At 35.7% G+C, this 26,196-nt stretch overlaps 1 protein-coding gene across 1 annotated transcript in view; it reads right to left on the bottom strand.

Moving 5' to 3' along the window:
• Positions 1 to 26,196, bottom strand: part of LOC145676361 (clotting factor G beta subunit-like) — a 173,807-nt gene that overhangs the window by 88,489 nt on the left and 59,122 nt on the right. Inside the window, exon 2 of the mRNA XM_081747218.1 lies at positions 12,396 to 12,499. Within this exon, the coding sequence (XP_081603344.1) occupies positions 12,396 to 12,488 (93 nt within the window). The 5' untranslated portion in view covers positions 12,489 to 12,499. The remainder of the gene's footprint in view (positions 1 to 12,395; positions 12,500 to 26,196) is intronic.

Here is a 26,196-nt window from a genome sequence, read left to right as displayed (position 1 = left end):
GAATTTTGACGTTTTATAGAACGAATTTTTCCGATTTGTAGTTACATTTGTACCGTTTAAAAAAATCATGACCCAAAAGATAAATTTCGTGACTTTTTCGTGACTTTTATGACCGTTTCCTGATTTCGTGACTTTTTCGTGACATTCGTGACTTTCGTGACTTTCGTGACCGATAGACACCCTGCGAATCCATAGCTTTCGGAGTCGGAAGAAGGGTTGAACCATTTGAAATTACTTTTGAAACATAGTCATCCCACCTCACTTCAAGCTGGGATTTTTGATGTTGCTTTGATTAAAGGGAATATTCTAGGGGAAAACGGGGATGTGTTTGAAACTTTATGCCAAAAGTAGAGTAGTAGAGTATTTTATCTTTTCTTACCATTACAGTTTCGGTGAAATGCATACAGTAAGGGGGAAGGGAATTCAAGTACTTTGCATAAAGCTATTTTCCCCGTGCGAAGAACGGGCATTTGAGTATTTTATTTTCTATATAAGTATAGATTAAATGTTTTTTCTTTGAAGGTTAGAAATCATTTCTTTTGTTAGGAATCATAATAAAATATTATTCCAAAATTACGAAGTATCTTTGTTATTATATTCTTCTTGGTAAAATATATTTAACATGATCATAGTAATCATGGAATACCAAAAAATTAAATGCTAGTGAAAAATAACTTTTTATCAAAAACTACACAAAGATTTGAAGCATAACAAATGACATTCTGGCCGTATCCAAAAGTGCGAAGTGCATATTTCAAGCGTGCACACTCGCAGGCTAGAAACGGAGTGCACACTAGATAGTGTATACTTCGTCCAATTAGCTTTAGATCCGCACTTCGTTTCAGCGCCTCATTGTGGTAGACAATGAAACATTGATAACAAAAGAAAGAAGAATTTCGCCTGCTAGAAAAAAAACTATATTTTTAGATGAATTATTTTTCAGTTATGTTAAAGATTTATATTTCGTCAAGGACGCCGATTCCGGGGGGATCAGGGGCCCCCGCAAAGCTCATGCAATCCCCCTCATTGTATCTGTGAATATACAATATTTGGCATAATTTGAATGCAATTTGTCTTAAAATCCTCATATCTGTATTCTGTATCTGAATCACCCCCCCCCCCAAATTTACAGAGAAATCGGCGTCCTTGTATATCGTACAGATTGACCATATGGAGCAACCATAAAATGACTTCAGTGTTTCTTTCACGTATGCCAACAACTTCAACTTTGCCGTACCTGCAAATATTTGCCATTCGGACCTTCGACGTGCAGATTAACAAAAGCAGAGCGTAAAGGCAATAGCTAAATACATATTGTGTTACGTGTACAATAAACTCGTACCAGCATAAAAAAAAGTAAGAAAACACTAAGCTATTAGCGACGTTCTATTTTACTTACATTAAGCATAATTGCGCGAGGGAATATGTATTAATTCACCGGGAGGAGAGTAGCATTGATAGTTAGGGCGCTGACGATACTGTTGCGGGTGCTATTTGCAAGCAATGTGACTTAATTTCTTAGTCCCTAAAATTAACTTAGGGATTTTATTGCAGCTGAAACCAGGCAGTTTGCAAGAGCGTTTCAACACCGAAAGGTACTGAGGAGAGCGTTATTTACAGTAATGTGGCACAAAACTACTTTGGTGAATACATAATGTATGAGATCTTAGAGAGTTCATATTCTGTATAACTGCTTCCTGTAAGGTGGATTACACAACAATGACACTGTAATTGTGGTAGTTCTACTGTATTGCTTCAGTTATAGGCATACTAATTAAACTATTTCTACTATATTGCGCTAATAATTAAGTTCCATAGATGTTACTCTCTTTATGAATCTATAGATTCTACCCGTAAATCTTCGAAATAGTGTCTCCATATTCTTAATCTTCACCAAACGTAAACTTACAAGGATGACAAGGAAAGAAGTGGTACAGTTGAACAACGTGAGGACCAAAATATACAGGGAAAAAAGCTATTATGTCACTATGAAATATCAATGTATAAGAATCAAATATACACAAGGTGGATAACCCTAATTAATGTAATACGGTAAAATAAAAAAAAAAAAACGTAAGATGACTATCTTATAAGGCCGCTTAGGTACAGTCCTGTACATGTATAAACCCCAGGCCCGTATCCACGGGGGGAAAGAGGGGGCCGGGCCCCCCCTAAATTTTGGATGGCCCTCATAAAATTTCACGGTAGGCTTGCAAATGAACTATAATATGGTGATGAAGTATAATATGATTGGGTCGGGCCCCCCCTAACTTCTACCGCCCCCCCCTAAATTTTTGAGCTGGCTACGGGCCTGATAAACCCCAACACTTCTATGGACTTCACTACGCTTTCCTGGTCCTACATATTTTAGTATACACCCACTCTCTTCCACATTCTTCCCACTGCGAAAAAGGTTACTCAGTTACTACACAAATCCCCTCGTTCAAATATAAACATTTAAAAAAAAATACTGATATAATAGGAATTTTATGAAAATTAAGATAATTTTTAATGAAAAAAAAAATGGTTCTTATTGTTCAACTTCACGAAAGGAGTTACGTGTTCATAATCGTTTCATAGTGGGTACAGTAATGGGAATAATAATAATAATAATAATAAAAAACTCATTAGTCCCAGGATCTGCCAATAGGCAGAGTTCTTAATAATAATAAGACAGTAATGGGATTACATGAATTAAGACAAATTTGTGAAATCTTTGATAAATGTGTAGAAAGAAATTTTTGACTTGTTTTTCACTTTTGACCAGCTGTCAAAAATGCAAAATGTACAGTAAGTAACATATTACGGTCCCTCACATAGATCAAGTGCAAGAGAACATAGTAGCTTTTAAAGGAATTTGTTTGTTCAGAATCAAAATTAGGCCTATCTACGATACCTACGAATTAACATTTGCAGTTGTAGTTTTAGCCATAGAGTATTGAAAAATCAAGGTAGGCCTATTCATTATTGTATGCTAAAGCTTAATATTGTAACTCATATGCCGTTGAAGTTTATAATTTACGTACAAATAGCTGCATTACCGATAGTCTAATTATCACAATTAAGCTGCTTAAACCGTGAAATATTTTAAGCACACATGTCTTATGGCATTATTGAAGAAATTATTTCCCTACACTATTTTAAATTCCATTACATACTCATCGATTATGGCATAAATACGTTTGTTATTTTGTAACACTTTGGTATTGCACTTGCAAAATCCCTAATTTGTATATTTATCAAGTGCAATTATTATAAAATCAGCTCACAAAAATATTCACCTCAACAAAAATATTAAAAATATGTATCTTAAAATTTTATCAAGTTACTTTGACATTATTGTTGTTCCTACTACGAAGAACTCCCATCTTAAGTATGCAAGTGTGCTAATGTAGTGTATATCCTCGCACACTAGGTACTATGCACTATCAAACTTGTGAACTTGGACCTTTGGACGCACACTAGGTGACGTCAGTTCCGAACAGAAGCGTACTTCGAATGCGTACTTGTGTCTTTTGGTGGACACGGCCTCCGTGTGTTGCCCCCTTTCAATGTCTCTAATTTATACTTGAATTTGACGTCCTAAAATTTCAATTAAATTAAACTTTTATTTATTTGTTTGCAGGCCCGCAACTAGAGGGAGCTACGGGGCCTGTCCCCCCTAAACTTTTTGTGGCCCCTCCGGACCTCAATACAAAAAACATCATTTAGATATTTGTAAGAGAATTTTTGATGACTTGCCCCCCAAACTTCTGTGGCTTGTTTCGGGCATATTTGATTGTTTATTTTTGAAAAAGAGAGATAAAAAATGTACAAACAAAAAAGAAATTAATTTCATAGAGGTTTTAGCTACTCTTCCCGCTGAAACTAAGTTGAGTGAGTGGTGACTGGCGCCGCCGCTCAAAGGAGTTGGGTACCACGAACTACTACAAGCAAAAACGAATCAAATCATTCAGAGCGCGTGAGTCTGATATAATTAGCCAATGATACACTTAGCTACTGCCAGTAGCAGACGATGCAGTTAGTTACAACTCTAGCCGCTAGTGTCGCCGAATCAGTTTCTTTGCAAATTTTAAGATACATATTTTTAATATTTTTGTTGAGGTAAATATTTTTGTGAGCTGATTTTATAATAATTGCACTTGATAAATTACCTAAACTTTATAGTCTCACAAGAAATTCCCAACTTGGCTTTTCTTCAGCAGGCAGGCACGTAGCCAAGGGGGTCCGGGGGGTTCGGACTCCACCTCGTTCGAGACCAGAAATGAAAAAAAAAATTAAGGATGGATTAAACAAAATGAAATGAGAAAAAGAAGGATCAGCGTTAAAAATTAAAAACTAGAGGAAGCTTTTGATTACTGTTTCTTATGAGGAGATTTGTATTACTTGCAATACATGGTGGCGAGGTGAGCGAGATATCCTGGGAGACTCAGGGAATTTGAAATTTCTAGAAAAGTTACGGAATTCTCAGAATTTCTGTTGCTAGTCAGGAAGATTTCAAGGTTGTAACAGCGTGAACATTTTTTATCATAATTTTTCGTCATCGCATCCTTGCAGTGTCAAACATGTTATTTCAAAAACAATTTTCTACTTCTCCTTTAGCTGTCATTTGGAACAGAGAACCAGTTGACGGAATAATGAAAACAAAAATTTATATGGAAAGAAAGTTCTGTTAACATTTGATTCAACAGAGAAAGAAACACAGATATTGTAAAATAAATTTACAAGACATTATTGAGTATGTACTTTTTATAATAGTGAATATGTACTTTTTGTAATAGTTGAGGTCATAATGAAAGAAAACTGTTATATTTGAATGAACAGAGGAAGACGTACATATTGTAAAATCTTTTTCAATACATTTTTTTTTTTATTTTACTCGAGATTTCTTCATAGTTTGTTATTAAAATACTTTCAACTCCTCATTTTATCCCCAATATATCCTCATTTTATGGTAACAACAAAACAATACATGTTGGTAGTAAAGTAGATTAGATTGATTGAGCTCCTGGGCCTTCAGAATTTCATGTCAGCTCCCCCCCCCTCGTTACGAAATCCTGGCTGAAAGAACCAATATATGTTGCAAGTAAAATACTGTAGTTTAGAATGATCAAGCCCCTGGTATCATAACCACAGTATTTCATGTGACGGACCCCTCCTTCACGAAATCCTGGCTACATGCCTGTTAGCAGGACATATCTAATTCCGCAACTGGATTCAGTATTGTGACTCGGATATCATTTTGTTTAATACATAGTTCAAGATGCATCATTGTCACTATTAGGCCCTACACATTAAGTGCTTAAATCATGACACACTACAATAATAACTCATCACGTTATGTGTACACGTACATCTTTATTCTATCATGAAATTATGAACTGTCATGAAATTATATCTCTCAGAGCTCTTCTATTTCAAGTGTGATGGCGCTGCTGTCGACGTGTGTTTTCCTCTCGTACCACCCTCAAAAGAAGAGAGACAAGTTGCTTTGGTCGAGATATTTCAATAGCTAAATGTGGACAAGGTTGCTACATTGACGGACATCATTGTTTTGTTAGCCATTCTAAGTAGCGTACGCTCTTCACTCGTCAAGACTAAACGACCCAATGACAAATTGGCAACACAGTAGAGATCAGGGATGGACCCAGGAGAGGCGATCCCCCGGAAGAGGAAACTTTCTTATTTTATAAATATATAAATAAAACCCATCCCAGAGTTTGGAGCTCTTAAAAGTAGTTCTAAATAACAGTATTACAACCCCCCTCCCCCTCCAGAAGTCCGTCCTAGATCCGCCCCTAGTGCTCACTTCTTTCTCCAAAGCAAAGGGATGGTTCTTTCCGTAAGAGGGTGGGGCAGAAGTGTGTTTCATATATTTTCTAAGGTCACACTTGAAATAGAAAGATTTTAGAACACTGCATAATCGTTTATAGCCTTATGCAGAGTCGTTCTGACAAGGGATTGGTGCAATTCTAAAGAGTTCGACTAACATATGTTTCCTGCAATAGTCAAACCTTTAGTATGACGCTAATCATAAGTCAAAACGACTCTGCATAAGGCGGTTAATGTCTTTATAATTCGTAATTTTCGAGAAGTAATTTCATGAACGAATAGCACTGAGGATAACAGCAGAATGGATATTGCTGTTTGTTAGACTAATCATTTTCATATTGTTATTCTGGTTAACCGAAACACAATTACATCTTGGGTTATAAAAAGCAAATATTTAAAAACTAACATTCTGTGGATGTACTAAAACTGTTCTAACTTATTGTTATTTATAAGGAACGAGTTACAATTAAATATAAATTTTCACAGTAATTTCTTGCCTTAATACAATTTGAACACTAAAAATAAAACAATTGAACGAGTTTTGTTCCTGTGTAAGGAAAGACGATGGAGAATTAATTTGTCCCTTTGAAATGGATATTCAATTCAATATGTCCAACTGTTTCTACGATTCGTAATTCACGACACTACAATAACAATTCACCACGTTTTGCATATCTTTGTTCTCGAAACCGTTATTAAATGTTCCTCGTCGAGAAAGGTATCACCAAGGTATTTGTTATTAATCTTCAAAATGACTGTAAAAAATCAGCGCCATCATGATATCGAAAAGAAAGTTATTATTATTATTACTATTATTCATAGTTGGAAAAGTAATAAAAATATAACGCATTAAAATTAAAAATTAAAGTAAAGGAAACATAATTGGCTAAATTTAAAACGTTCCATGGCTTTCAGCCGTTAACGACTTTCTACTAGTTCCTAATCCCATAAAAGTCATGAGTGAAGAGATCTAAAAGCGAAGAAATCTTTGGCTTCATCTGAATTGGTACCAAAAGCAAGGTATAGAAAATAACAGGTAACCCCAGTTCGTGTTTAGCGTTCTGATTGGCTCTCTGACTGTGATGTCATGTTGAGGGACTTTTGCCCATCTTTAAACAGTACACCAACTAACGTAATTGCGTATGCAGTATTTCACTTGTTCTCTTGAACGAAAGACTCACTCGGGGAAGTAATGCTCCCGGAAGTAGGAACTAAGTACATGGTTCTGATTGGTTGGCGTTATCCGTTTCTTGGCACGTAGTATACGTATAGCAGAAATCAAACGCTTTCTGCTGTCGGTCCTCGTGGCCGAGCGTGCTATTGCAGCGGCTAGTAATAGAGATCTCTTTGGCGTGGGTTCAAACCCTACTCAAGGAGTTTTTTTAAATTTTCATAACCAAAAAGGATTTACTCTTGTGCAGATAAGAAGAAGAAGAAGAAGTAGTAGTAGTAGTAGTAGTACTAGTAGTAGTAGCGGGTTAGAAGTTCCGAAGGGCTCGTTTTGTTCCACCTTGATCCCCATGATGTAAATTTTGTGACTACTTAAAACAGCTGGCTAGAGTAGGGCGTAAAACAGCTGGCTAGGGTAGCGCGCGAAAAAGTTACTTCCGTGAGTATTACTCTCCCGAGTGGGTCGTTTGAACGATACCTCGCGATACTCCAGGTCGTTATAAATAGAGGATCTGCCCATACGTATCTTCATCCTATTGACTGAATAAAACCAAAAACAACGTAGCATCGGAACGTCTGTTTGGCTACTCTCGTTTCTGCTATATATATGTTGCCTTAAAACATTGTGATCTTCATATGTAGACATATAGCGTGTCTGTCGTTTATTTTTATTTAGTCGTTCCTTCAGATTTATGTTATACAATGGTTACATGCTACATACACGTATGGGTGTACAAATAGAAGTGAGAAGGAATTACCCGGAATAACCTTTCACAGGTAAGAAAATCACCAATCATAGGATACTTATGGCAGTGGCTGTGACGTTTGGCTTCACGATTTTGTGGTATGACAGATCCTCTATTTTATAAGATCCTTGGCGATACCTCTACGTGACGTCACCGACCACAAAGTAACCTGGGGAAAATGAGAGCAGAAAGGCTGAATCGAGATTCCCCTGAACGAAAGCAACAAACCCGAAAAAGATGAAAAGTTATTTGAGTTTCTTTTTGCTTAATCTTCAACTGAAACAAAGCGATACTCCATAATCGAATTATGTATTTTAAATATTATATTTCAGACCAGACAAAGAAGAATTTTTATCTTAGTTTATTCTGTGTTCTTTGTATGTTATTCTTACCTGTTTTATTAGTAAATTTGGAATTTGACTGCAAATGTCTGATACTCATAAATGATTCTGCTGAATCTTAAAGGAAATATACTCACAGTTTATGTGAAGTATAAGCGGAAATTATTATTTTTTTTCGAGCTTTTTCTTCGACTTCTCTTATGCTGATTTTTGGATCAAATGATCCAATATGTTTCAGACAAATTTTCCTGTAGGCTTTATATCTAGAGAACTATATACAGTGTAGCTAAATCCAAACTATCATTTAACTCAACATGATGTTCTTATTCCGTAAAATAAAATAAAATAAAATAAAATAAAATAAAAAAATAAAAAAAATACGAAAACTGAATTTAGGGGCTGTTCAAAAATTTTTGTGGTCCCTGATCCAAAACCTAATTCTTGACCAAGATCGCAATCTTTTGATCCATTTTGGATCATTCCTAAAATTCTTGTTTTACTAATCTTTCAGTGCACTTCTGTCAGTGAATTGTTTGGAATAGTTTTATGAATAAATGTTTTTGAACGTTCCGAACTAGATCTGACATAATAAGCCCTAAACTTGCTCATATCCATGTACAACTGTGATTCAATATTAGTGATTTAGGTCAAGTGGCTCACACTTGCAAGTTGCTCAAAGGCTAATTACTTTCAGTACGCTACTCCTAACAATCTCTCTCTCTCTCTCTTTCTCTTGGGGGCCGCGGTGGCTCAGTGGTAGAACGTTCACCTCTGGCGCTTGGAAACCCGGGTTCAATCCCAGCCCCCGCCAAGTGACCTTTGTGGTGGACAAACACCGTGTGCGTGGGTTTTCTCGGGGTTCTCCCGTTCCCTCCCACTTTCTTCATTCCACCATTTCATTCATTACTCATCATCACCGTCTCCTTTAGCCTAACCGGCATAAGCGTGGGACGTAAAACTCACAGATTTCATTTCATTTTTTCTCTCTCTTTCTCTCTCTTAGGCATAAGGATTTCTTCCTAACATTTTTGAATTTCGGCCAATCGGCAACAAGCATTAGTTGACATACTTCTACCACTTATACTAATAACGGCTAAATACGGTGTTGTTAGTACAAAGAGAGGAAAACATCCCTAATTCTACGATATGACAGCGGAATATTCTAATAGAACACATTCATAGTTTACATATTTATATATACGTAGCTAGATTAGTATAAATTCAAACTATAACTAGATTCTTATTAATAGCAAAATGTTTAAACATTGTAATGATGAATATTTTTCTATTGGAAAGTGTATATTCACATATTTCATTCACCCATGATTGATTTGGTGTCCTTAAGCAAGGCCAGTTCTGTCTAGAGGAAAACCCACGACGGTATTGTTTGTGTATGGAGTAAAGTCTCGAAATTTACCAATAGGGAATCACCACGACAGGAAATAGCCAAGAGGCCATCAAAAATTAACAGAAAAAAGTAGCGATTAAAGTTAGTAAGCTTCAAAATTAACTAATTAAAATTAAAATTAAAAAATGTCATTTTTTTAGTATTTTGCAATCAAAATTGTCTTGAGTTGTGAAAGTTTATATAAAATTTAATGGACAAAATTAAGAGCATGTGACAATTAATAGACTATTATGAAAATTTACTGTTTCAAAACGAAATTAGTTATTAATCAAAATAATATAGAATTGTACAAAATGTAATCAAACTTACGTATTTTTGTATAATTTTTGAATATCTCTTAATTCTACGAAAACGCAATTTTTAGATATTGTATACGATATACATATTAAAATATGGTATTAATGATTAATATATATCATGTTAAAATTACGCCAAACACCAATATATGTAATAGTCTTCAATACTGATGATTTTCAACGTTAAAAACTCCGTGAGTTCATAACCCAGACTTTAAGGCAAGTTGAGATCATTTTGGGCCTTAATCCACTTTTGAAGAGGAACTGCTCGTGAAGTTTTTGAAATAAGCCACATAAAAGTTCTTGCAGAATATCCATTTCACATGGTTTTCGAAAACAAATAACGATTAATTTTTAATCGTAACCGTTTTTAAAGTATTATCAATTAAAAACTAAGAATTAACAAAATTTGTAACAGATTAATTTAATTGTTAATTTCAAGCGATGTGATTACAAACCTGCTATTATTATAGTTTTCAAACAAGAGTATTATTATAGTTTTCCTAGCCCACATCGGGCCCCCTAAATTTTCACTGGCCCTCCTAAAATTTTTACGGTAGGCTTGCAAATGAACTATAATATGGCGATGAACTATAATATGGTTGGGTCGGGCCCTCCCTAACTTCTACCGCCCCCCCCCCTACATTTTTGGGCTGGCTACCGGCCTGTCTCTATACAATGTATGATTTCTAAATATCATATAACCAGGGCCAGCTCTACCATTTCTGCAACACGTACATTAGTACGGAGCGGCAAAATCTATCAAAATTGTATTATTTAAAACAAATATTTCTTGTTTGAAACAGATTTCATGACGGTGGTAGTTAAATTTACTAAACTGCCCTTCTATTTGAATGTTATATTCATAAATTATTTAACTACCACTAAATGCAGAGATCTTATTAAACGCTTGCAGGAACATGGGTTTAGAAGTAAATGCAGAGAAAACTAAATACATGGAAGTGCGTCGGGACCGTAATACGGCAAATTGTGGAGGCGTTAAAATATTAAATAATACTTTTGATAAAGTGGATACTTTCAAATATTTAGGATCAATATTAACAGACGAAAATCATATTCAAGAAGAAATTAAATGTCGACTAAAAGCAGGGAATTCGTGTTACTATTCGGTTCAAAATCTCTTGTCGTCGCGAATTCTGTCGAGGAATTTGAAGCTTAAAATATATAAAACGATAATCATGCCTGTTGTTCTGTATGGTTGCGAAACATGGTCGCTTACTCTGAGGGAAGAACATAGACTGAAAGTATTTGAGAACAGGATCCTGAGAAGAGTATTCGGACCCAAGAGGAACGAGAATGGGGAATGGCGGAAGCTTCATAACGAGGAACTACATAGTTTATACGGTTTACCCAACATTGTTAGGGTCGTCAAGTCTAGGAGGCTTAGGTGGGCAGGTCATGTAGCTAGAATGGAAGAAAGTAGAAACGCTTTCAAAGTCTTGACTGGTAGACCCATAGGAAAACGACCATTAGGAAGACCTAGGCGCAGATGGGAGGATAATATTAAGATGGATCTCGCAGAGATAGGAATACAAAGTAGAAACTGGATCCAATTAGCTAAGGATAGAAGTCAGTGGAGAGCTTTTGTGAACGCGGTACTGAACCTCCGGGTTCCATAGGCCATAGAGTTAGTTATTCATAAATTATATTTAGGTCGCATTAGTTTAAAATCACATGGACAGTAATAAAGCAAATGGTCAAACAAATCCCAGGATGAATTGCTTGTCCATTTAGTTACTTATCACAGTTTTGATATGAAAACTATTCTTGTCTTTGTCACAAACAAGTTCCTTATCATTGAGGGTGGAAATAAGTGTTTTTAATTTTTTTTAACAGACGTGGAAGGAAAATCAAGAAATAAACATAGACGAGTTAGTTAAATTGGAATTGGAAGCTGATATATTGAGATTGAAGCTCGACATTGAGTTCTACAAAAACAGATCAACATCTTTCCTCTGCAGGTGTGTTTGCTTTATCTTTCACAAACATAATAGATTATTATTTAAAGAAATAAACTGACACAACGAGATTGTATTTGTAGTGTTTAGGCCTTTCTGAGTGCAAGTGCACTTTCCCTCCCTCTTGTTATTCCTAATGGGGTAGCACACTTAAAATCGTGGCTTTTAAGATTTGTTCTTTCTGTAGAAGGGGCGGCAAATTGCCTAGCGCCGACCCTGCATATAACTTACTTTACTTTTTAAAATTGCGAATTACAGGTACTGTTAATAAAGAAAGAAAAAGCTTTCCTAGTTTTAAACACAAACATGATTAAATAATATCTCCATAAAAATTGTGGTGCAATTGGATAGTTCAATGTAGTGTGATTTAGAAACAGATTAACGTGTTGGAGCTATAGGGCCTTATGCAGAGTCGTAATGACGCGTGCTTAGTGCCATACTAAAAAGTTCGAATAACATATGTTTCCTGCAGGTAGTCAGGCTTTTAGCATGATGCTAATCATACGTTAAAACGACTCTGCATAAGGCGGATAATATTTGCTATTATTCGTTTACCATATGGCAATATTGTTTAATTGTTTCTGTTGATGAAACTATTAAATTAAAATGTATTTTATAAATACCTCCTCGTCATCTTCTTCGGCTGTTCTCACAATATCAGTTGTGGCAAGCACTGCCCAGAGGAGCACCAACAACCAGAACATACGGTTGGCCATTACATCAGCACCTGCAGCGAAAGCGGTAGCTAAATAAAAGAAGAAGAAACAGCGCACAGCATAACAAAACAGAAGAAAACGAAGTAAATGGCTGGCAAAACAACTCTTTCCTCACTTTTGAGTCATTTCATAATGTTCACTGAGGTATAACACCTCTCCATTAACTTGAAAGACAATGAGATTCCTTTTAATTGTGTGATTGCTATTGTATTCAAGAGGCATTTCTTGAAAGCTGTGTTGTTGTGTGACATACACATTCTGGTCTTTTAATAGACGCTCATTGGCTATTAGAATCCATGGTCATGTGACTGTGATGAGCTTCCAAACTTTGATTGATCAATTACGAGGTATCTCTTGTTTTGATTTAATCCGTTCCGACGATACTAAAATCATAACACATACCTAAGAGGCCGCATCACGGCGAAATTAAAATATCGCTAATTTTACAGTTATTATGTGATATCTTCGAATAGATAGAAGATAATGGAAAAGTGAAACAAGGGTTCGCTAGACAATATTATTTTACATGAGATACCGTTATCACGACTCATTTATCTGGTTTCGATTTCCAGCCATTTAGAAAATCGGCATTTATTTTCGCGTTTCTAAATGGCTGCAAACGGAAAGCTACTAGGTGACACGTTGACACGTGATAACAGTACCTCATGCAAAATAATATTGTCTAGGGCGCTCTTGTTCCAGATTTCGATTATCTTTTATCTATTTGAAGATATCACATAATTACTGTAAAATTAGCGGTATTTTAATTTCACAGTGATTAGGTCTCTTAATCTTTTATTTTATTATGTTAATTTTGAACACAATTCGCCGTTTCTGATTATTTTTACGAACCAACTATTTCGAGCATATAAATGAAAAATGGGGAATTTTACATATGAATATCAACAGTAATTACATACCGAAAATTTGAAATAAAACTAGCTTTATTGCTGGACTATCAGAACAGAAATGTAATAACTTAAGTGTTTGACTCGTTATCTTGAAATGATTCTTTGTCTATATTTTAATGTTATTGCACCTGTTCAATTCTTGTTAGTTAATTATCCAATTAATAGAGACGCAATTTGTGGAGAACAGTATGTGTCTGCTGTTTGAATTACCATATCTGTGATTGGTTTTGTTTCATTCCGTGTGCAGTAAATCATAATTATAACTTTATATGTTTTCACTTTAATGAGGTCATAATTATTATGAAATTTTGAGCTAAATGCCCAAGTATTTTTCTGGTTCAATATTGAATGATCTTAGGAGGCATTAAATCTGTAATATAATATAAATATTTAAAAAAAATGTTCAGTGGCTTTTCAGCAATTGATCGTAAAGATCTTTTAAAGTCGGTAATATGTTGTTTCCGTAATAATGTCTTCGAAGTCATTAAACTTATTCGGCTCTGTACTGCCATAGTTGCATCAATAAAACTGCAAGGAGAATAGAGGGCGCGGTGGCTCAGTGGTAGAGCGTTCACCTCCGGTGTTTGGGGTCCCTGGTTCGATCCCAGCTCGCGCCGTGTGCTTTGGGCTTTGTGGTGGACAAACACCGTGCTCGTGGGTTTTCTCGGGGCTCTCCCGTTTCCTCCCACTTTCTTCATTCCACCATTTCACTCATTTCTCATTATCACCGTTTCCTTTAGCCTAACCGGCATAACCGTGGGACGTAAAACTTAAAAGATTTCAAACTGCAAGGAGAATAAAGCTATGCAACGCTCAATATATTACAAGATGCCCAAAAAGGTTTCTGCCTTTGAGCATAGAAAAGAAAGCAAACGCATACAAGGGGTTTGCACAACATTTATTCAGGAAAATAGCCTCCATCCTCTTCTACAACCTTTTCCCATCTATGAACAAGTCCATAGATGCCACTTTTGTAGCAACTTGTATCCTACCAATCAAAAATCTGCGCCACTGCGCTTTCAACTTCTTCCCGAATTTTGAACTGCCGATTGCGCATTAATTGTCCATGCTCCAAAAAAAGATGGTAATCTGATGGAGCAACGCCTAGGGAGTAAGGATGGTGAGGCAAAAGTTCCCAACCAAGTGACGAGACCACTTCCAGGGTCACTCTTGCTGTGTGAGGTGTGAGGTTTGGTGGTATAGAACTCCTTTTCTGTCCACGAGTGCTGGCTCTTTTTTGGGCGAGTTTGGTAGCTACCGTTTGCAGTTGCGTTGGGTAAACATCTTTTGTGGTAGTCTTACCACTTTCTACAAACGCAAATACAGTCTTCCAGCAGTAGTCCACAATACACACAGGATTACTTTTGCGCTGAAGGATATTGGGTTTAGCAGACAAAGGCATTGGATCATTGGCTAGCAACTAATGATATGAGCACTTCTTGTTGTTATAAATCACCCACGTTTCATCGCACGTCAAAATACGATCCAAAATTGGACAAATTTGTTCCTACTCATAAGGAAGGATCACGCAGTGGTCATGCAGAGATCCGAACGAGTCAATTGTGTTTACATTTGATATGTTATAACTAGACGAATCCCAAAGTTATTGTAATGTAAAAGCTACAAAGCTGGCAGAATAGTTTAAACCGGGTCATTTGTTCGGAAACGGTTGGGTAAATGGAAAACTCGGTCAACACATATCTCATCATTTACACGGACACACTTTTTTGTATAAAGATGTTTGCCCCCAAGGTCCCCCGCAGGGTCCCAAACAGGGTCCAACTCAAAATCTTCAAATGACAAGGGGGTTAAGTAGCACATCGTTTGAAAGCTGTTGTAAAATGAAAGAAAATGGAGCAATTCTCGACTCTCTACAACAACCCTGTGCAAAATGGCGGCAGGTCAAATGTAAACAAAAACTTAATTGAAAAGTCCATGGTCATCCCTATAAATCGGAAACGGTGAAACAAATGTGAAAATAGGAAAGGAAATGTGGCATTATTTTCAAAGTACAACAATTTACGTTAAAATGTCTTGTTCCAGGGTGCCCACAGGGTCCCAGGTGGGGTCCAACTGAAAATTTTCAAATGGCAAGAGGAGTTAAGTAGCCCATCGTTTGAAAGCTTTTGTTACATGAAAGTAGATGGAGTAAGTCTCGACTTTCTACGACAAACCTGTCCAAAATTGCGGCGGGACAAAATGTAAACAAAAGCTTAATCGAAAATCTATGGCCATCTTTAATCCAACATGTCCGCTTAAAACCTGTCATTCATAACGATAGAAATCTAAACCTTTATTTTTTGACTATTATGTATTTAGAAATAATAGGAAGAGTAAAGAACAATTGAATTTAGATTCACTTCAATTATTATTTCATTCGGTAAGAACACATATATATTTTGTTTTTAATGCACGTTCGTCACGGTTCTCTCGATATCATTTACGTGAATATAATAAATATGCGATGAACACACAACTCTGACTTCGTATTCATACTGCTAAACAAAAGTATGAACCTTTGGGTATTTATCTAATTTTGTTCTATGTAGTTCATACATAAAGGACTTGCTACTGCACCAGTCAGGTTTGGGGCTCTATTGTAATGTATTCGTGATGGTTTCATTTGTATGCCATTCGTTGGTTTGATTACAATATTTCAAGCAATACCAAATATACAAAAAAAGAGATTCATTTACAAGATTGGCGAGCAGTACCAAACCACGTATAAATCATTTCGAACTGTTTCAAATTTTGTTGGTGTGGTCTCAATATTCCAAGAAATAGCATATTTATATACAAACTCATTTTGCACGCTGGTAGCCATATTGAATTACAGATCATACTCTCTGATATTTTGTGGATATCTACTATTAACCATAAACGTAAATACCACATTTCGCTTGTCCAACACCAGTGGTTTGAGCTGAACATGCGTTCAATACATAGTACGGCATTATGAACTCAAGATGTCGCGTTTTTGAACATTTCGCATATTTTCTTCACCTACTAATCAACATTAACGCCAAATTTGGTTTTTCTAGCTTCAGCAGTTTCGTATGCCTATCCTTTTGATATAAGTTTTAAGCGGCCATCTTGGATTCAAGCTGGCTATGCATTTTCGATTAAGCTTTTGTTTACATTTTGAGCCGCCGCAATTTTGGACAGGTTTGTCGTAGAAACTTGAGACGTGCTCCATCTTCTTTCATTTAACAAGAGCTTTCAAACGATGTGCTACTTAACCGTCTTGCCATTTGAAACGTTTTAGTTGGACCCCACCTGGACCCTGTGGGGACCCTAAGACAAGACGTTTTAATTTAAATCGTTGTACTTTGAAAATAATACCACGCTTCCTTTCCTGTTTTCACATTTGTCTCACCGTTTCCGATTTATAGGTGGGCCATGGACTTTTCAATTAAGCTTTTGTTTACATTTTGACCCATCGCCATTTTGCACAGGGTTCTTATAGTGAGTCAAGACTTGCTCCATTTTTTTAAATTTTACAACAGCTTTCAAACGATGTGCCCCTTGACCCCCCTTGTCATTTGAAAATTTTGAGTTGGACCCCGTTTGGGACCCTGTAGGGAACCCTGGGGCAAAGTTTTTAACTCCAAAAAGTTTGTCCTTGTAAATGATGGGATACGTGTTAGCCGAGGTTTTCACTTACTCAACAGTTCCCGAACAAATGACTTGGTTCAAACTATTCTGCCAAGTTTTTTTATTATTATTATTATTATTATTATGGTTTTTACATTATAAAATATGTTGTAACTCACGATTTCCGACCGATGGCACGTATAACTTTGCGATTCATCTAGTTATAACATATCAAATTCAAACACAATTGTCTCATTCAGATCTCAGTGGAGCCAGTGCGTGACCCTCCCTTGTCAGCAACGATGAGGAAATGTTCAGCCCCCGGAGTCTGTCCGCGGCAGTCGGCTCGTGCGGGACCCACTTGCTCATCTTCCACGATCGTCCAAACTCATGTAAACGTAAACAAATGATTTCATCACTTACCCCAAATCGTTGAGTGAACTCCTGACATTTCTGGCTCGAATCCTCTTCAATAGTTGCGTTCAGTTGGTCTACAATGAGTGATTTTAGTCTCCCAGATCGAGGTTTATCTTTAAGGCTCCCAGCAATAGTCGAATAGATCTTAAACCATGTATGTGAGGTTCCTTCGCTAATTGTAGCCCCTCCAAATGCCAAGCAATTTTTTCTTGCTGTTTCACAATACCGTGCTGTGGGGAGTTGAGCAGGGCGACGGCCCCGGGCGCGGAAGTAAAGGGGGCGCAAAATTCAGTAGAGAAAAAAGGACTGGAAAAATTACTTGGATTATATGTATGGGGGCGTCGTCGTATACTCTCGCCCCTGGGCGCTGATTTACCACGGCATGGCACTGCTGATTCAGTACCTGTTGTGCCCAATTTGAACTTGTAGAGTAAACAAGCACTAATCGCTGCATTTGACACAGACATAATTCACACTGAATATCTCAATTCTCACAACTAAATGCAACGTGTTCTCTACGATAGCCACTTAATAAATATTCAGATAAGAGCACACACACATCTACCAACTACATCATCTTCGATTGCACGAGGGGGGAAAAGCACCGGACATTTTGCTTTACGGCACGCACTGTTTTGGTCACCTGGTATATTTGCTTGTAAATGCTCTGTAACAAAAGAAAAGAGAAAAGAAAAAAAACAACTCAGATATATAAAAGCTAGCTCGGTAATGTTTCTAATACTACCATATCGCATTGGAGAGAAAGAAAAGCACGAAGTACAAAATATTGGGTTGATGCACAATTTCATAACGTTTAGTATATTAATGTAACTTTATTGACGTATGCTTATTCAGTTCAACAATTATATTACTTGGACATTAAACTGCAAACGTCTCAGCCTCTGTGCCAAGCTAATCTTAATAATAAACTCTGCTAAATACAGTAAAGAGGATCACACGAATGAACTTTTCCCAGTAAGAAAGAGCTACGAGAGTTGATTAGAAAGTAAGGTTACAAAGTAAGAAAGAGCTACGAGGAATGATCAGAAAGTAAGGTTACAAAGTAAGAAAGAGCTACGAGGAATGATCAGAAAGTAAGGTTACAAAGTAAGAAAGAGCTACGAGGGATGATCAGAAAGTAAGGTTACAAAGTAAGAAGAAGCTACGAGGGATGATCAGAAAGTAAGGTTACAAAGTAAGAAAGAGCTACGAGGAATGATCAGAAAGTAAGGTTACAAAGTAAGAAGAAGCTACGAGGAATGATCAGAAAGTAAGGTTACAAAGTAAGAAAGAGCTACGAGGGATGATCAGAAAGTAAGGTTACAAAGTAAGAAGAAGCTACGAGGGATGATCAGAAAGTAAGGTTACAAAGTAAGAAAGAGCTACGAGGAATGATCAGAAAGTAAGGTTACAAAGTAAGAAAGAGCTACGAGGGATGATCAGAAAGTAAGGTTACAAAGTAAGAAGAAGCTACGAGGGATGATCAGAAAGTAAGGTTACAAAGTAAGAAAGAGCTACGAGGGATGATCAGAAAGTAAGGTTACAAAGTAAGAAGAAGCTACGAGGAATGATCAGAAAGTAAGGTTACAAAGTAAGAAAGAGCTACGAGGGATGATCAGAAAGTAAGGTTACAAAGTAAGAAGAAGCTACGAGGGATGATCAGAAAGTAAGGTTACAAAGTAAGAAAGAGCTACGAGGAATGATCAGAAAGTAAGGTTACAAAGTAAGAAAGAGCTACGAGGAATGATCAGAAAGTAAGGTTACAAAGTAAGAAAGAGCTACGAGGGATGATCAGAAAGTAAGGTTACAAAGTAAGAAGAAGCTACGAGGGATGATCAGAAAGTAAGGTTACAAAGTAAGAAAGAGCTACGAGGGATGATCAGAAAGTAAGGTTACAAAGTAAGAAAGAGCTACGAGGGATGATCAGAAAGTAAGGTTACAAAGTAAGAAGAAGCTACGAGGGATGATCAGAAAGTAAGGTTACAAAGTAAGAAAGAGCTACGAGGGATGATCAGAAAGTAAGGTTACAAAGTAAGAAGAAGCTACGAGGAATGATCAGAAAGTAAGGTTACAAAGCCTGCAGTGAAACGTGTGTATATTATTTCATACAACAAATACAGCCAACAGATAGTACGTACATACATAGGGTTACTTTTCGACATAGTCTTCATATCTTTTGAGGTACTTGTGGTATCATGCGATGAGTTTCAAGATTCCCTTCTGGTAACAATTCTGTCTTTGTGTGTTCAGTCACGTTGTCACGCAGTGTTGCATCTCCTTGTCTGAAGAGAAGTGACGGCCTCCTAGGTGCTTCATCAAGTACGGGAACAGGTGAAAGTCGCTTGGAGCAAGGTCCGGGCTGTAGGAAAACTAGTCGATGATGTCCCACGAAATGGCTTCAACACTGTGGTGGTCTTCTGGGTTGTATACGGTCGCGCGTTATCGTGAAGGAAGATAATGCCCTCGGTGAGAACTGCTGGCCATTTTCTCCTGATTACTTCGTGCAATCGTGCCAAGGTCTCCCAGTATCGGTCAGCGGTCACTGTGCGTTCTATTTCCAAAAAGATTAACAAAATAACTGACTAGATTTTTTTTAGCGAGATCAGTTTTCCAAACGAGTCGCCATTTGTGTTTACCTAGAAATAGTGCCGTAGGCAGTGTCGGACTGGCCAAGTTGAGGGCCCTTGGTGCGGGTTCTTAAAGGTCTCCCATACACAGACACACACATATTATATATATATATATATATATATATATATATATATATATATATATATATATATATATATATATATATATATATATATATATATATATATGTACTACAAAATAGATTGCAAAAAAGTTAAAACCCCCATTGAATGTGAAAAATATGTTAACGGATTAACCTCTATATTGAGTATTATATTGAGATAATTGCTCTTGGTATTTATTGCACGAAATAATAATAATAATAATAAAAATAGAATTCAAAAATTCGTTTTCATTCAAGAGTTCCGAATATGGTAACGGACAAACTAACTAACAGTACAATCTTATATAACCTAATCCTGTGTGATCCTAATAAATATTCACGCTAATAGATCGTTATCAGCGATATCGCTTGTCTGTACAACCAAGTCATTTAAAATCTGCATAAGCAGTGGTATCTGAACAAACCGAAAACAAAATATTAAATGTAAAATATTGGAGTATTTTTTTTTATTAAGGACAATTTTAACCTATTTTGTACAGCGAACTATAGGACACGGTGGCTCAATGGTAAAGCACGGTGACTTATCTCTGGTGCGTGGGGTCCGTGGTTCGATCCTCGACCAAGTAAATTTGTGATGGATAAAATCGCTTCTGCAGATTTTCTCGGGCACTCCAGTTTTCCTTCCAATTTCTCATTCCATCAGTTCTTCCAATTGCTTTAATCATCGTCTTCCTTAGTTTAAACGGTATATGCGTGGGACGTTAAACTAAAAGGATTTCATTGCATTTCATTCAGGGGCGGATCCAGGACGGACTTCTGGGGGGGAGCGGCGGGTTGTAATACTGATACCTAGAGTTACTTTTAAGAGCTTCAAACTCTGGGATAGGTTACATATATATATATATATATATATATATATATATATATATATATATATATATATATATATATATATATATATATATATATAATAAGAAAGCATCCTCTTTTGGGGGGCTATCGCCCTGATCGCCCCCCGCTGGATCTGCCACTGCAGTGGCTTCGGTGGAACTACTAGTGATTAAATACCACAAGCGCATGTGGTTAAATAAAATATTTTATTCTTAAACACAACCAACACTCACTCACTTAGTAACGTACTCACATCCATTACGAATGAAAGTGTTAACTATCAGGCGAGAAACTTGACAAGTCTAGTTTTGTTTTCGACATTCGATATTTTTCGAATCCTGGGCAACATTTATTCACCTAAATGTTAGATTTCAGACACTCTTTTAGTATTATATGATTCATAATATAAAAAAACTAAATGGATAAAGTGACTGTGTGGAAGAGCATTTATTAACATTTAAAGATAAGCAAGTCATTACGTAATCTATTCTAATTATAAATATGATTTAAATGTAGCCATATCACATCTTACACGGACTAGTGCCGCAGAACGATTCTGATACCTTCTAGGCATAATTTTGTACATACATTTCCAAAACGAGACGAGAAATATTCGATCTACGAGAAAAGTTTTCCGACAACTGAGACGAGACGTCTACAAAATCTAGCAAACGAGATAAGTAAACCTTATCTTTCGTCCTTTCTCTTCGCCGAAACTAGTAAAAGACTATCTGCCAACCTTGCTGCAGGAGCGAGAACAGATAAGTAGAACTTATTTTTTCGTCTTTTCTCTTCCCCAAAATTAGTCAAAGTGTATCTGTCAACCTTGCTGGAGGGGTTTGATGCCGCACCTATAGAAATCCTGTAGGTTTGAGTTGAAGAAATCACTAAGGCAAGTTTCAAGAACAACTTCATCAAGGAACACTTCTCCCTAAATGAGATAAAAGAGCAAACTAAAACAGTGGAAAAATATAGGCGCAATGTTGTGAGCACAGAGAAGATAGAAACAGTTTTTCAGCTGAGGTTTTGAATAATTTCTTTGGTCAATTGCTTGAATGTGGGAATACATTTTCATGCAGCAGGAGCATTAATTACTAGTCGTTTTATTCGTTTGTTATACACGACAATAAACTAATAACCATATCATTCCTTTGGATCAATTCATCTTGAAGAATTCTTGGATTGTGCCACAACTTGCACAGCGTGATGTTTTGTGGAAGCACCATTCTTTTCACGAGAAGTTGCATTTTTATTGGGATTAACTAGTACTCTCCTTGCCACTTTTTCAGCAACTCTGAACACAGCAGAAATTCTTTTCGAATACATTCCGCATTTAATGCTTGGCTATGCTCGAAGATCGGAATGTAGCGGAAATGTTTAGCTTTGTTCATTGTAAAATAGACAAAATGTATCAGAATTAGAGTATATCGTGTTTTCACCAACTCGATTAATCAATAACAATGAAGGAAGGGACAAATAAACCTTTGCAATGCTTATTGTCAACCCATAAACTAAACGCAGGAATGTTGCATCGATGCAACAAAAAGAAAAGCGATTTGACTGTTTCTTCACTGAAAGTGGAATTTCTAAAAGATGACAAATATGTACGATGGGTATTCAACAATTACTATCCTTGATATAGAAGGAGTTAAATAAAAATATTGTGTTTGTAGTATATTGTACTCTAAAGCTTTAAAAGTAGGTGTACCGAAGTACAGGGCAATGTCATAGATAATGGTTGTGTTCTTTGCGTTTTACAGGCAGCAAGAGGTTGCAGATTGTGAAAATGAAAAAAAACTAAAGTTTGTGCCATGGCCAAATACTTCTAGATGAAGAGCCTAATATCGACGGAAATGTACGCTAATATGGCTAGTGTGCTGGGTGAGAATGCGCCCTCCTATCAAGTGATTAAAAAAACTGGTCACTTGAATTTCTTTGTTTAAGGCAAGGTTCTGGATATGCTGTGAAACAGTGGCCTACTGAACAGCCGCCATCTTTCTTGCCAATTCTAGTTGCTCTAGAATATATGTGGATGAAGTGTATTTCTGTAATGGATAAATTTGTGGAAAAATAAATTACCTTCTAAGTATGTCAGGAACAATAAATATTGAACACCTTTCGTAACATTTATCCTAGTATTATATTAAAAAATAAATTTGGTAAACAGTGTTCAACATTACATCATATACACATTCATATTAAATATTTTATGGTGAGAGACATTTAATCGAGTTCTAGATGGTCAACATTAAGATATCGATTTGCTTACTTGAAATTCATTCGTTTAACTAGTTTGAACTGTTCGAATTTTAACCTTCTTTCTTTCTTATTTTTATTTTATTAGTGGTTTATTCTTTAGTTTGTAGATTATTTATCTTATAAAGAACATCGTATTACAAAGGTACAGGTAAAATAATTCAGTATTTTAGGGTCAAATAAAGATTAGTGTTGACACTAGAATTTATGTCTTTATAAAGAACATAGTATTACAAAGGTACAGGTAAAATAATTCAGTATTTTGGGGTCAAATAAAGATTAGTGTTGTTCATTAGACAATAAATTCCTCGTCAAGACTAGAAACTAGACGAGAAGTGGGGTTTCAAATTCGAGATGAGATGACAAGCAAAACAGTTGTTGTCTCGTTTTCGAGTTGAGACGAGAAATTTTTCGAATCTCGTGGGCAACACTATTTCACCCAAGTCTTAGATCTTAAATATTGTTTGTGTGTTGCATGATTGACAGTAAAACAAAATAAATTGATAAAGTGATTGTTTGTGTGTTGCATGATTGACAGTAAAACAAAATAAATTGATAAAATGATTGTTTGTGTGTTACATGATTGACAGTAAAACAAAATAAATTGATAAAATGATTGTTTGTGTGTTATATGATGGACAGTAAAACAAAATAAATTGATAAAGTGATTGTTACTGTGTTACATGATTGACAGTAAAACAAAATAAATTGATAAAATCATTGTACGAGCACAATGAAGAACATTTGTCGGACGTTTACAGATAGGATCTACTCAAGTCATTACATAATATCTTCCAATAATAAAAATGGCTTAAATGTTGTTATACCATGCCTTTCGTGGTACTCTTATAACGCGGAAAGATTCTGATAACTTCTATATAAAGTTAAGAAGAAAATCAGTGTATAAGGTTTGTGTAACATTTACAAAATGAGACGAGAAAAGCTTGTCGAGAATCGAGACGAGATGAAAAAGAATTCAAGAATCGAGACGACACTAGAATTTGACGAAAAATTACGAGGCGAGACGAAAAGCCGTATTTGTCGTTTGTTTGTTTGATTTACTCCCGATTTATTTGATTTACTTACGATTTGAGATAAAAGTGCAATACTTCTTAGCGGAGGATGGATGGGCAGAATTATGTGAATAAAATTGTACATTAAAAATTAAATCAATATCACCTACCAATAATTAGGAATGTTAAAAGTTATCTTTGCTATATGATGGCAGAGGATTTGTTCCATATTTTACCTTTATCCATAATTTCACAAAATTGTTTGAAGTTTCTCATGTGTATTCTTGTTGTTAATATTTTTAAAATACATAGGATATTTATACAGTAAATACATATAGGTTATTAAGCTGCCCTTTGTAATATTTTTTTAATTATTGATAATATTTTTAAAACGTTAGTTTTAATGTTTGCCAATTTACTTTGTTGTAACCATTTAAAATTGTTACAAGTAACAACTGATACAAGTAAAGTCAATAGCGGATATTGCTATTAAGTTTAATTGTCCTTCAAAAGCCTTATCTTCATTTAAGCTTCATCTTTTGAATCAAAACAAGGAATACGGTTGCTTAGTAGTAGAACGCTCACCTCTGAAGTGAGATGACCCTGGTTTGATCCCGGACCACGTGGGTTATGATGTGTAACATTGTGGCCGTAGGCATTCTCGTGGTTCTCCAATTTCCTCTTCCATTCTCACTTAAATAATTCTTTGATAAATATTAACTTTCATTAGGCACCTGCCACCTTTAACAAACAGGACGTAATTGTGCGTGGGACGCTAAATTAAATATTAGTATCATTTCAGTTTTGATTGAAAATTCCTTAATCTCAATATTAAGTTTTATTGTTTAATAAGTTATTTATTTTTCTTTTTGTTAAGTAATTACAGTGTTTGACGTTGTAATGATGAAAATAAAAACTTATTGGCATTTAAAAATTATCTAGAAAGGTTTTAAAATTCCAAAACTTCTTTCGAACATCACAATCACTAAATGTTACGCTAATTACATCCTATACATTGACACATCCTTTCTGTCTCTAAAAATAACGTTATTTTATGTATTTCCATATATACTACTAACCAAAATACAATGTACGAAGAGTTTTCATTGAAAACATTACTGTACTGTATCAGTTAAGTTGATAACAAAAACTCTTATTCGATACAAACGATGCTATACATTGCAAAATAACAAAATGTGTTATCAACATTTTAAAGGTTACATATCTTATTCTAGAAGTCAAGAACTAATCACAGAAACTTAAACATTTACATTAAAAGCATGTATGTCTACTAAAACCGTAAATACATAGTGAATAGAAGGTAATTTTTCCATTCTTACTACAACTGGGGAATGAAGCGTGGGGTTTGGGGAACAACTAACAGCTAGAGAAATTACAGTTTATTATTCTCCTGTGAGAAGTGATGTTTCTAAGAAATAAAAAATATCAAGTATTTGTCACAAAATGAGATGTGACACATTTCCCCCGCAGCTTTGTGTTAAGTGTCCATATTGGCAGCAACTTCAATAGGTCCAAATCACTTTGAATCACTTTTGTGCTAAAAATAGATTTCAACTAGAATGGTTTCTCTTTGTCATCCTCTTCTTTACAATTGTTTTCAATCGTGGAAGAGCTTTCATTAAGGTGATAAATTGTATTCTTATTAGAAAATCCTTTTGATTTCCTAACGACATCACATTGTTGTTGAATTTATGCTCTTTCACTTTCTTATGAAAACTTTATAACCGAAAGTGTCATGTTTTGTGAAGATTGAAAATTATATTTTAAAAGAATACTAGACAAGTTATATGTCAATACTCCTTGAAGTATCGGAAAGCAATTGTCTCTGTAATGCATCATCTGCACATGAATATTTTTTAAATGCGACAGTTGTTAAGTAAAAATATTTATTTATTCTATCGAAACAAATT

The sequence above is a fragment of the Thermobia domestica genome, unplaced genomic scaffold (genome assembly GCF_964235325.1).
Source record: "Thermobia domestica unplaced genomic scaffold, izTheDome1.hap1.1 HAP1_SCAFFOLD_117, whole genome shotgun sequence".
Taxonomy (NCBI): Eukaryota; Metazoa; Arthropoda; class Insecta; order Zygentoma; family Lepismatidae; genus Thermobia; species Thermobia domestica.
The sequence above is the reverse complement of the archived record's forward strand: the minus strand, read 5'-3'. Positions and strand labels throughout refer to the sequence as shown.